Source organism: Telmatherina bonti (assembly GCF_933228915.1).
Source record: "Telmatherina bonti genome assembly, chromosome: 4".
Classification (NCBI taxonomy): domain Eukaryota; kingdom Metazoa; phylum Chordata; class Actinopteri; order Atheriniformes; family Telmatherinidae; genus Telmatherina; species Telmatherina bonti.
The window spans coordinates 33,690,819-33,704,236 of NC_136622.1; the positions used below are offsets into that span (position 1 = coordinate 33,690,819).

The 13,418-nt window shown below is 40.7% G+C and overlaps 1 protein-coding gene across 13 annotated transcripts in view; it reads right to left on the reverse strand.

The window, feature by feature from the left end:
- Positions 1–13,418, reverse strand: part of hspg2 (heparan sulfate proteoglycan 2) — a 135,360-nt gene that overhangs the window by 24,996 nt on the left and 96,946 nt on the right. For 8 of the 13 annotated variants that reach the window (XM_079239024.1, XM_079239026.1, XM_079239018.1 and 5 more), the window contains 12 exons: positions 13,326–13,384; positions 13,000–13,167; positions 12,799–12,909; positions 11,344–11,444; positions 11,081–11,261; positions 7,438–7,497; positions 4,664–4,786; positions 4,402–4,554; positions 3,997–4,157; positions 3,679–3,756; positions 1,305–1,440; positions 1,019–1,173 (listed from right to left, as the gene is read on the reverse strand). In XM_079239024.1, the coding sequence (XP_079095150.1) occupies positions 1,019–1,173; positions 1,305–1,440; positions 3,679–3,756; positions 3,997–4,157; positions 4,402–4,554; positions 4,664–4,786; positions 7,438–7,497; positions 11,081–11,261; positions 11,344–11,444; positions 12,799–12,909; positions 13,000–13,167; positions 13,326–13,384 (1,486 nt within the window). The remainder of the gene's footprint in view (positions 1–1,018; positions 1,174–1,304; positions 1,441–3,678; positions 3,757–3,996; positions 4,158–4,401; positions 4,555–4,663; positions 4,787–7,437; positions 7,498–11,080; positions 11,262–11,343; positions 11,445–12,798; positions 12,910–12,999; positions 13,168–13,325; positions 13,385–13,418) is intronic. The other 5 variants (XM_079239023.1, XM_079239022.1, XM_079239021.1 and 2 more) reach the window with 3 other exon arrangements.

The following is a 13,418-nucleotide window of genomic DNA, read 5'->3' on the forward strand; positions in this document are numbered from 1 at the left end:
CAGTGGTTTTTATTTGTTCAGCTGTTAAACCATCACAAACCAACGTAAGAGCTAAACAAACGTTACATTTCTGACATAACTGCAGTTACATACATTAACATATAGCCTTAAACTTTAGTTACATACACATTTCCGATTTCTCATGTTACAGAAGATAATGACTAAATGTACCTTGTTGCCACATTCAACTGGTGCTGATACTGGTACTGTCCCGTTTATTTTACCTTAAACTGTATTTTCTGCTGTGTCCTTCACTAAACCGTTTCTTTTGTTGCAGTTAGTTATCGTTAGTTACCGTTAGTTACAATTAGTTACAGTTAGTTACCATTAGTTACAGTTAGTTACAGTTAGTTGCAGTTAGTTACAGTTAGTCACAGTTAGTTACCATTAGTTACAGTTAGTTGCAGTTAGTTACCATTAGTTACCATTAGTTACAGTTAGTTACAGTTAGTTCCAGTTAGTTAGTTAGTTACCGTTAGTTCCAGTTAGTTACCATTAGTTACAGTTAGTTGCAGTTAGTTACAGTTAGTCACAGTTAGTTACCATTAGTTAGTTAGTTACAGTTAGTTGCAGTTAGTTACAGTTAGTTACAGTTAGTTACCATTAGTTACAGTTAGTTACAGTTAGTTAGTTAGTTACCGTTAGTTCCAGTTTTGTTACCATTAGTTTCCGTTAGTTACAGTTATTTACCATTAGTTACAGTTAGTTACCATTAGTTATAGTCAGTTACCGTTAGTTACCATTAGTTACCGTTAGTTACTATTAGTTACCGTTATTTACCATTAGTTACTGTTAGTCACCGTTAGTCACCATTTGTTACCGTTTTCATCAACTGTTAACGCTCTCTCTCAAAATGAAACAGTTCTACGTTTACAGGAACAATGGTGTGATTAATACATTCACATTTACAGGTGAAGCTAAAAACATAAACTCCTATCAACAATCTTTACACCAAATTTCTTCTAAATGTCCCAAAGAGGTGGAGTAGGATTGTACATTGACGGAACTGTGTGATTACCTGGTGGTTGGAAGAGAGGCGTCCGCTGGCTCTGGTCCAGGTGACCCTCGGAGGAGGATTTCCATGAGGAAAACAGTTGAGCTCTAGGCTCTCTCCCTCCCGGACATCAGCGATGGAAGGCTGGATGCTGACGAGTGCGGTGCTGTGATCGGCTGCTTAAGAAATAACACAAATGCATTTTTTTCAGTTTAACACAGAGAAAGTTTGCAGAACAACTGAATTGGTGTGTGTGTGTTTGCGTGTGTGTGTGTGTACTTGGGTTGCAGAAACACGGAAATCAACTCACCTTTCAGAACATTGACTTTAATGGGAGCGCTGCTCGAACCGATGCTGTTGCTGCCAACGCACATATAAGTTCCCGAGTCGGACGTCTGGATGTTTGGGATCAGCAGGGTGCCAATGTCGGTGCGGTCCATCCGCGCCTGGAAGAAGCAACGAGAAAAAGTCGCAGAATCAGTAACTCTTCCTAGCTAAGGCATTTTGTCTGCCATGACGGACAGCAGTGCTCATTCCATCTGCACCGTAGCAACAGGTAATAATCTGATTCTGAATATGAAACGTATCACTTACCTGCCTCATGTTGCTTCAGACAATACAGATATAACATTGCACACATGGTGACATAACTAGCTACTAGCAACACAAAAGCACAACAAGTGAGACCTTTACAACAAGACAAGAGTGGTTATTGTGATATTTTGTTGATTTGTTTGTGATTACAGTGACGTTGTCCATCAGGGTGCACAAAGATGGATCGAAATCTCTACAATGAGTGGCGGGGTTATGATTAGTTAATTTACAATGATTGTGCTATCATTTGGTTTATTATTGCTGATGATTATGTGAAAGATGAAGGAATTAGGGCAGTTATGGGACAATTTGAGGCAAATTAATTGAAAGCAGAAGTAACACGGTGAGCGTTTCAGAGCAGGGTAAAACTATAAAGTCCCCATCTGAGGATGACGACTTTCTCTGAGATGCAGCAGTAATAAAGGAAGTAGATCCTCCTTCAGCTTTAAGTTCTTATGTATCAGGACAAGAGCTTGACATTTTGTAAAAACAGAAGATGAATTTAACTGCAATAAATATTATTTAGGTCTTTGTTTATGTTTTGGATTATTTGTGTTGGTGATTTGATTTATTTTGGAACGTCAGGTAGGAACCAAAGTCACGTTCCTTGTTGCACAGCAAGCTTTTTGTTGTGTGCACTTGCTCTCAAAGCAAGAGACAGAAGAGTTTTTTCTGGATGAAAAAGATTATGTCCGGTGTCAATATGAAGATTTTCCTTTTTTTTTTAACAACTTCATTCCCTCTTGGTTATGTGAAACCAGTGAGGTATGTTTGCTTATCTTTAATTGTTTAATTGAGTACATTTATAGAGCAATTGATATGCTAACTGACGTTTATATATTTCTGTCTGTCAACAGTTCAACGGTGGATTTATTTATACCTGTTAAGATGTACCTAAATAAATTCATCAGTGGATAAAGAACTACTCTGCAAAAACTGAAATCTAAGTAAGATTAAAAATCTTAAACTGAGTACACATATGCTTATTTTTTTTTAAAGGTAAGATAATTCTTAGCTAAGATAATTCGTTTCTGCAGTGTATGGTGTGGTGTTTGTCCTGGAGGGAGTGACAATGAATGTTCTTTTCTTTTCTTTTTCTTTGATTGTCTCAGAGAAATGATGAAATAAAATCCAGAATCCGTTTCCTCATTTCTAAACTCAACAACTTGACCTGTTCGTGTACTCGAAGCACATGGAAGTCCGAAGTCCAGCAAGGCTGAAAATGAGCTTGTATTAAGTTTGGAAACACCTCAGAGGGAAGGGGAACGGGGAGGGGAGGGTCCAGGGAGGGATTACTGTATCGGAGGGAGGGGGGCTGTATTAGGGCATCCATGGACAAAGCTGCTTAGCTGCGGCCTGTTCAACCGTGAGGGATGCTAAACCGAGCAGTGGCTGAGGCGGGCCCAGCTTCAATGTGTGTCTGAACCCATTGACGGGTTTTCAAAGCAAGCCGTTTGCTAGAGCATACAGAATTTCTGCGTGGTCGCACGGCAGAGCCCAGCTCCCCCTGGGAAAGGCTGACACAACGCAGTGGTTCTCTGAGGCAGAACTAAACGGGCCCTGAAGCCCTCGTGGACCCGATGAGGGCCATGCAGAAGCCAGACTAACACAACCCCCTCTCTTTCACCTCCCCATTGGAACGAGGAGGTTGGGCAGGGGTGCTGAGACTAGCACAGAGCAAAACACTCTGAAATACGTAAAGCAGCCACTGTATACTTAGTGCTGTTAATACACAGAGTGGAACGACGGGGTTCATGATGGGAGCTGGGAACCCAAACATGTCAGGGATGGTATGATGTGGACAGTACAAAACGAGACAAGATGGGACACCTTTATTCATAAAACGCAACATAGAAACAAGTATTGCATGCAGAAGGTCAACCAGACCCAGCTAAATCCTTCTCTTTATGATTCTGGCTCTGAACGGACCGAGTGAGCAGCGGTTATGGGTATCGCAATTAACAGGTATAAATTAAGGACATATATTTGATCATGCACTTAGTGGACGGTGCGTGAGGACGAGGTGAGTAGTGGACAATGGATGTGAACTACGAGACAGGACAGGTAAGACAGCAGACAGATGGACAGACCTGCAGCTCCTCAATACGTCTCTGTAACACATCGAGACTGTTGCTTTTAAACTGATGGAAACCGTGAGAGGGAATGGCCTGAGCAAATGGCAGAACAGGGCAGGATAAAAAAAAAAAAAGGAGGGAGGAGACAAACAGAAGGGAGGGAAAAATAAGTGTAAATGGTCAAAAATGCTGAAACAGTCAGATGAAACAACCGTCGGAACTGGGAACACCTTGACGTATAAGTAAAGATATAGCACAGGAGAATGAGAATACACTCCCAGCTTTTCATCAGTCCATGCTGGAAGTTCATCATCACAGCATGAGATGTCTCACCTGTGGAGGGATTTGTCCTCCGTTTTTCAGCCAGGAGAGCTTCGGGTTGGGTGAGCCCGACGCTCTGCAGTACAACCTCAAGGTCTCACCTTCGTGGACTTCAACGTTTTGGGGACTGACTTGGACTTGGGGTTGGGTGCCTAGGCCACTTGGGTTAGATTCTAACCCAAAAAAATGCATCAAGATCATTGAAAGCCACAATATAATCAAAGTAACAGCGAGCAGAGAATATTTTAAAACGTTCATTCCCATTTTAAGATTGGAATACAGTCTATGACATCAATAGATCTTCATATAAGGCATAGAACCTTAAAATTAAATCATTTATACTATATTGTATATGTAAAGACAGATTTATGACCTTCAACATGTAATACACATGCACATCAGAAATACGGAGCATACTTTGGACAAAAATGGAAGCCCTCGCTGTGTGCTCGCCATGAGTGTTCAAGGCTTTGCAGGTGTACTGTCCCTCGTCGGCAGAGTCCACCGCTGTAATTGTCAGAAGTCCACCTCGTATGACGGCCCTGGGACTCATTCTGTTCCCTGGTCCTCCTGTAACAACCCAACACAGTTATGAGTTTCAAAATATAAAGAAGTGTGTCTCCATCTGAATCCCTACAAGGTCTGCAACGAACATGACAAAGCAGAATCCCTTTCTCACCGATCCATTCGATGGCTGGGGTTGGGTTTCCAGTGACTGTGCATCGAAACTCAGCTCGCTGGCCTTGCTGGACGTTCAGGACTGAGGGAGTGATTGAGGCCACAGGCTGGGCCCCCTCTGCAGCTGCACAAGGAGACACAGCAGTCAAACCAAACTCTAATTTGTGGATAGAACATGGAGAAATAAAGCATGACAGTGCAGGGTGGATTCACTGTCGAAGTGAAGTAGAATATGAAACCTAGACAGGAGTCTTTAATCACAGTTTGACCATCCTGCCAGCTTGAAATGAGCTGTGGGAATCATGGAGGACTGGTCATACTGAGTGATTGCTTTTGCCTGTGCCCCCTCCCTTATACTTGGCAGCCGAAATCCTCGGTGCAGACAAAACAGATGAGATGTGGCAGGCAGTCCTTGGCATGGCCTCAGGGCATGTTGCTGTCTGAGCCAGTTTGGCTTGCTGCTTAGACTACGTATTCAACCCCATATGATCCCAGGGAGGCAAAGCAGAAGAAAGGCTTCTTTCAGTAGAGAGAGGAGAGTATGAAGCTATCGAAGAAAGTTGAAAGCCTCTGGGACTGTTATGCCCTGGGTTGAGCTTTTATTCTTTGACCTTAATGACACCAACTCTCCAGGGTGGAGGGAGGATTCATCATGGGACACTGAGCAAATGTGACACTAAGCACCAACATCTCAGAATGACTTTGATGCTCAGTTTAGAGTTTTCCTTTATACTTTGGATCTATGGTTGACTGAGTGAAATGGGAACTAGATCCTTGATTTAGATTAAACAGAATTATTCACTGTATTACCACAACAGGTCTCAATCCAAGCTGAAGGCTTTTTTTCTGTCCATGCTTTGAGATTTCAAGAATTTTCACTTGAAACATAACAATGATGGTTGAAGGGTGATAAGTAAAACTTTATTAATGCTGCTACCTATAATACTTTGCCCAAATAGCATATCTGCAAGTTCATACTATTCCTCTAAAGTTACATGCTAACAAAACCACCGCCATTTGACATGTTAGCATGCTAACACTTGCTAATTAGCAGTTTCAAGATGAGCGACTTTTTGTGTTACAAATCAAAATACTAGACCTATTCAAAGTGTGATTTAAAGCAAACAAATAAGAATTACTAAGAATTACTTTTATGCTACTTTAAAATCAAACAATTATTTTTTGTTTTACCACAATACGTTTTTTCTGTGCTAGCTTAATTTTTTTTACATATATTTTACTTGACACAAACGCAAAAAGTCTACGGTTCATGTAATTTTATTTATGCTGCTTGAACTTTGATCATATTGCCTTTTATCTTTTTTACAAGTCCAGCAAGTTGGCACTTACTGTATGTGCAGTGATTAGCATCAGAAAGCATAGCTGAAAATGACTAAATAATTTTAAGTTTACCAACTGTTTGAGTTACAAATCAATTTATGATTGAAATTATACTGATTTCTGAAACTAGCAGTAACATCTAAAAATTAGTTTAGAAACGTTTCTTTTTTAGTTTGGATCCACAGCACAATAGGAAGTAAATCCTAAAAACGGACACCTGTTTCATATTAAACCAAATTATCCATCTTATTACTGCAATAGCTCAAATAAAGATAATAAAAAAAACTTTTTTGTTCATCTTTGGTGGTTTAACATCTTTGACTTGATAAAAAAAAAAAAAGACAGTTCATGTCATTTTAAACTTCTATGCGAACAATCTGCTTAAAGTCTGGACAAGTTAGCATGCTAACACTAATAGCGATTTGACACATAGTACAGCTATAAATTACAGAATTTTAAGTAAGACAATTAAAAAAAAATAAAAATAAAAATATTGGACCTTTTTAAATCGTGACTTAAGCAGCCAGCCAAGCGAATACATATGCTGTAATTTGCTCTGCAAGATAAGGTATCCACATATCAAATATTGTGGTAATGCATTCAGGGGATGCTGAGAAAAGACAATCATGAATGATTGGGAGCAGTTTTTGGTTTCTTTTGTACATTGCTGTATTTCAATTTGAGATACCTGGTTTCAAATAAAACCCATTTTCTCTTCGGCAGGTTCTGCACACAAAAAGCTAAATTGGACACCAGTCTTCTACATGAATAATGTCATGAGGTTGTGACTTATGACACAATGAGGTTGTGATGTGATGTATTAAGCACAGTTATGATGTTTGAAGCCCAGAGGACAGTGATTTCCGGGTATAGCATGTTTCCTTTGAAAGAGAGTGCAGTGCAAAGAGAAAGAGAAGAAAGTTGTAGGTATGTCTTGTTTCTGCACCACATCACAACTAAATTACTCCTGTTGAGTAATTCATTGTTTATGGTAGCAGGTAATTGAGTAATAACAGCCTATTTCACTGTCTTCCTTTTTTGTGTAGCAGCTGCTAATTTTGATGGAAAGTAGACAAGGAGGTGCAGTAAGAATGAACATGCACTTTTTCCTGCAGTAATGGACCCCAATGAACCCAAAGAATCAGGAAGGAACCAGTAATGCTCATGTACACTTAAGGGCTTTGAGGCTAATTGGAGACAAAAATCCATCTTAAGACCTTAATTAATTTTTTTCCCTCCTTTTTAAAAATGACACATGAAATGGTCAGGCTTGTGTTTGCAGAGTAGCCTCAAAGAATTGTTGCTTGATTGATTGTACGTGAGCATTAGCAGGCTAACCGTGTATCCAGGCTGAGGAAGATGAGCACATGCATGACAGAAGGAGTCGCGGGTCCAACCAGAGAACCCAGCAGAGAGGAAACCATGCGGACTTACGCTTTCTGTGTCCTTCAAACATTTCATAGGCTGTGTAAAACATCTGAGTCTGTGAGGCCTCTGGAGATGGAGGAAGGAGAGAGGCGGGGATGGAGGGGGACAGGTAAACTGACAGGTCAGATCTCCATAGTAACAGCAGTTTACTGCACCGCCCATCTCCCCCAGAGACACTTACAGTAGATCTTTCTCTGCATGCTGTCGTTTGTCTCCAATACACACCATGAAACATGCACAAAAACCCTGAAGCTGAATTCATCTGGCACTTCATTTTTCTACACAGAAACTCTTCACTTGAATCCCTAAGTGCCATCGAATTCAACATTTCAGACATTCAGTTTATACTTACCTTGGTGAGAGAAAAAAATAAACTTTTTGTTTTCATTAAACACAAAAAATATGTGAAAAAACTATGATTAACTTATTTAGGCTTTTATATCATTTCATGAAACCAATTAAATACAGTTTAGTTTAATTTGTAAGTCATTTTTTACAGATGCAGTCCAATTATAATCCCATTAAAACCAATTTGTTACATGAGCCACATTAGCTGAGGATTGTATTGAATCTTTTCTACAGTCCAACCCCTAACTTTAGAGGAGAGGAAACTCCTTTTTAACAGGAAGGAAAACCTCCAACAGAGTTAGACTCAGGAAGCAGTGGTCATCCGCTTCAACCAAGATATTTCATGTTTTATGTTTTTATTCATAAAAAAAAAAGATCAAATAATATTGCATCAGGAACAGCTGCTATAATATGGAGGTACACGGACATATACCTCTGATAACGCTGTCTAGAGGTCAGCTTCTCTGGGCTTGGGGTCATCCAAGACAGAACAGAAGAGCGTGAGAAAAATTAATATTCTGCATCTTTCTCTGCTCTGAACCTGAGATAAAAAGGAAAGTCCCGACTTTTTACAGCGACATGTCAAAAAGCCAGGCTCTGGGAGATTTTCGCTGGCAGGACATCTGTGGCGTGTTTCAGCAATACAAAGCAAAACTCCGTCCTGCACACATTACAAAGGTATGGCTGAGGAAGAGGAGGGTCTGATGGCTAAACCTTTGGCTCTCCCAGATACAGGACGTGTAAAGAAATTTCTAATGAAAAAACAGTCCTGCTGCTCACCTCAAGCAGAGACGCTCAATCCTGGTGCTTGAATGAAAGTGTTCTGCAGGTTTTAGAAGTTTTTCTCCTGCAACACACATGACTTAAACCAAACAGTTAATTAGTCTGAACCAGGTGTGTTGTAGCAGGGAAACTTCTAAAACCTGCAAGACACCGGACCTCCACCACCAGGATGGAGGATCCTTCCCTTAAAACACAACAAAACAAACACCTGAGACGTCAGTCGACATCCAAAACTTACAGTCAGTGTTGTGAGAAGTAACGGCAACATGACGATGGGGTTATAATAGCTTTTAGCTCCAAATTAGTTCTTTATTTTCTTTTAATGAATTTGTTGGAGCCTGAAATGCATGAATGGACATAAAAACATTAAATTAAAATGAAGATGACGAGGCAAAACATGAAATATCTTGGGTTGATTCTGTCTAAAAATGAATTAAAATCCATCTTTTTATTGCAGATTTGACTTAATTACAACTTATTTGTGGTTGTAGATTTTAGGGATGCACCAGTACCAATACAAGTATCTGGTATCTGTCCAATACTGTGTGTGTGTTTGTGCACACCTCAGTTTTCATAAAAATGTTCCAGTACAAAAAACTCGATGTCTGTCAAAGTGAACACGTTAATGCAAACAGACTAAAATGGGAGTTGTGGGATTTATTAGCATGTGTTGTCAGCTAGTACTCAAATGTAAATACCTGTAAGTGTACTGTAAGTACTTCTAAACCCACTTCTACTCAAGCATGGCTAAGAAACAAAAAAATAACACCTCAAACTGCTTTCAACACAGATGTAAAAACACACACATATGCTGACTACAAGGAACACACACATATGCATGACTACAAGGAACACACACATATGCATGACTACAAGGAACACACACATATGCATGACTGCGAGGACTGTATGGCAACACGAGCAAAGATGGAGGTGTTGTACACAAAGTAGCTTCACACAAGACATGCAGGTTAGTAGCGAGAGGCTGTTTTAAACATTTCTGTCATGTCAGTGGACATACAGCAGACATACAGCTTGTGGTTATGCTGAACCGATCAGCTAACTGAGTTCCACCCAGTAATTAGCAGATCACTTTGGACTATTGTTATTTTAATCAAATTTTCTCTTTTTTTTTTCTTTCCACAATATATTTTCACAGTTCAGATAAATACATTACAACGTGATGGGTACATTGCATCAATTTAGTGTCTTTAAACAGAAATATGCACATATGAAAAACACAATTAAACAGCATTTAATATTTCAATATCAATGAACAAACAAAATGAGCTGTCGCTAAAACAGAAAAAAAGTTGAACATGTGACCTGGGATTGTTTTTAATGCGATATAAAAGTAGATTCTCATGTATATAAAAAAAAAAGCACTTGGTGTAAACATACATCATGCACGGCTGCTGCATTCACACGGCCAGTTCATTCAATCTGAAAACAAAAAGATTTAAAACAACTGATACATTTCATTTTAGTCCATTAAAGAATATTAAAAATGATAAAACTGAGACTGATCATCAACAAAATTCTGATATTTTCAAGCATTTCAAGTCAGATCACAAATATTTTACCATTTATGTTGAAAAATCAATATTTAATAACAAAAAAAAGCTCATTTTTTCTGCCAACGTGATGATATTACAGCAGGATTATAAGTATGTGAAAGCACAGATTTAACCAACTAAACAGCTAATAGCACCATTTTATTCATCAACATTCATCATCGGGGTGATGAGGAGGGTAACAACAAGCAGAACCACGGCATACGTACAATAATCCACAGAAATGACATAAGAAGTCGAAGCATTGAGGTTTCCTCCTTTTCCCACTTTATATATGCTGATGTCCTCTTTGAATGTCTGTCAGCGTCACGCAGTTCCCATCTGCACCCCACCTTCCTCATCATCGTACCCCACAGCTCAGGCAGGAGGGGCCCAGGAGCCCAAAGTTAAAAGGCCTACACCACAAATCCAGCACCCTGCTAGCAGAGTGATCAAACCACCACCGATTCATTCAACCAAAGTGGAAAAACAAAAAAAAAAAACCCTGCGGCAGCTTCAGTAGAGCGTTGGCTGAAAGCTTTATTTGCAAATCAGAAGACAAAGACAGTGTTGATTTGTTGTGTTCATTAGTAAAACCTAAAACTGTTTATTGGACCTTAAATGTTGTGTGGAAGATTTCAGGTTTACAGTTTTAGTTATCACCAAACCCACAAGCTGTATTTCTTCATATGAACTCCAGAAAAGTCCGATAGTGTGAGACGTACAAGGCAGAGAGCCTAGATACAAAAACACATTGAAAGCAGTGTGGATGATGCGTGGGATCACAAACGCAGAGCGGGTTAAGACTTGCAAGCTTGTAATGCTGTTAAACCAAAGCGTTTCCATCACACAGCGAGCAGAGAAGCATGCACCATCACAAGCTGCAGAGGGGCTGAGGGGAAGGGGACTACAGGGGCCAGAGCCGGGGTGGTGGGTAGTGGGATGCTGTGCCGAGGATCACAAACCTGGCACGTAGAGGATGGCTTTTCCCTCGTCCATGGCGAACATGTTGGAGCCCGTGCACACGTAGACGCCCGCATCCTCGGGCTGGACGTTCTGGATGGTCAGGATGCCGTTGAAGTCCATGGCCCGGTTGGGAAGCTTCCCATTGCCCACTCGGGTCCACACCAGGGTGTAGGCTGGTGACTGTGAAAGGTGAGCAGAAAAGCTCAGATGAAAAGAGGGACGTTCAACCTGCAGGTGAAACGACGGGTGAAACCGGCGTTACCTTGCTTTTCGCGGTGCAGATGAAGCTGACAGTGGACCCGACCCTGACAGTCTGAGATTTAGGCTCCTCGACGGTGACCTCAATGGGTTTAGACGAACCACCTGATAAAAACCAGGGACGGTTACATCAAACTGCTCCAATAAGATGACTAGATTTTCAGATGTAACACAAGAAATGATTCAACACAACTTTCAGACATCCGACAGCAGGAACGCTCCTCACTTCCAGTCCACACTCCTGAACCCCCCCCCACAGGCCTTTTACAGGTCATGTTTAGTTAATTTAATCTATTTCCATCCCATATATCCGGGTCCAATAAATGTGATCAGCATCACTAAAGCAGCTATAGCTGTGACTCATCAGAAGCAGTAAAAACATGTTTATACTGGATCCAGTTTAATGTCACAGCCTGCGGTTTAAGTGTTCAGGAAACACCTCATTGATCTTTTGAACACATTTACTGAAGCCGATTGATGGGAATTAAAGGTATTTTAACGCTTATTCAGCTTCTGAGCTAACAGATGCTAACGTTAGCATGCATATCCCACCGACTACCCTCTCTGGGTGTGTTTTAAAGAGGTGGATGAAGCTGCATGTGGTGGATTCAGCATCCTTCATGTTGCAGTTTGCTGCTTTTATGAAGTTTTACTTATTATTTACTGGCTTCCAGTTAGTTTTAGGACCCAGTACAAGATTTTATTGATTGTTTTTAAAGCCTTAAATGGTTTGGCTCCCTCGTTATTACATCAACAGGACTCTTAGGTCCTCTTCTCACCTTTTACTTAAGGTCCGATTGGCCATATAATAATCCAGGAGTGATAAAGCCTTTTCTGTTGCTGCTCAGCCTTCCCCTTCACATCAGAGCTGCTCAATCTGTCCTAAAAACCCACTTCTTTGCGCCGGCATTCGGTCATACCTGAGCTTTTTCTTTGTGTATTTTAATTTTTTTAACTTATTTTTTTAGATTTTTGTTTTGTGTCCAGATTTTATTTTTTTAATGTGCAGTATTTAATTTTAAATCATGTTGTTGTTTGTTGCTTTATTTTTCAGCACTTTGGGCAGCTGCTGCTGTAGAAATGTGCTGTATAAATAAACTTTAACTTCAACTTGAACTAAAAGTTAAAGGCAGGTGTGTTCACCAGGGTGGCCAGTGTTTTTATTAGTAGCGTGTGCGTCTGCATCTGCGTTTGTGTGTCGTTATGTCAGCGTTACATGTAAGACAATGAATCACATCCTGCGGACAGCAAATCAGAGCGATCAGGAAGAAAATATTATAAATGAAAGATTCTTTATGAGCCTCAAATCACGAGTCCAAGTCGAGCCTGAAGCCACTGCATTCGCCACTTAATGAGAGTCCAAGTCGCAGACTCGAGCCCAAATCTCTGATGCTATTGGTAATCCTGCAGAAAAACACTGCCTGCAAATGTAAAGGCAAAGAGTCACACACACACACACCTTGAACAACGATTTCTGCATGGCTCCTGTTGGTGCTGCGCTGGTCCTGGCAGGTGCAGATGTAAACGCCGGCGTCGCTCGGCTGGACGCGGGGGAAGTGAAGCTCTGCTCCTGCACACACACAAGACTTGTGAGCACTCAAAGTATTTCAAGTAAAATAAAATCAATTTTAATGGAACAGGTTCAAGTTTGTTTCTGAACCTTGGCTGCGTCTCTCTGCGCTGCCGGAGATGGGCCGCCCGTCCTCTCTGGACCAGTAGAAGTAGTGTGGAGGAGATCCGGACACCTGACAGCGCAGAGTGACGGTGCTGCCCTCTGACGTCACAAACCTCTCTGGATAAACTTTCACCACTAGGGAGGCTGCAGCCGCTGAATGGAAAAGTTACATCTTATAAACTATTATTCTGCATAAAACATTGTATGAGTGTTTAGTTATGGAAAGCTGTGTCATGCTTCTATTCATGATGACTCAGCAGAAACTCGTGTGACAAGGAGTATCTGGATGGTGTGTTTTCATGTAATCTTACTGTCACTCAGACGGCATTTCACCCTCGCCTGCGGGTTGCCGACATAACCAGGAGCACAACTAACAAAGGAAAAACACACACAACGTTTATCTT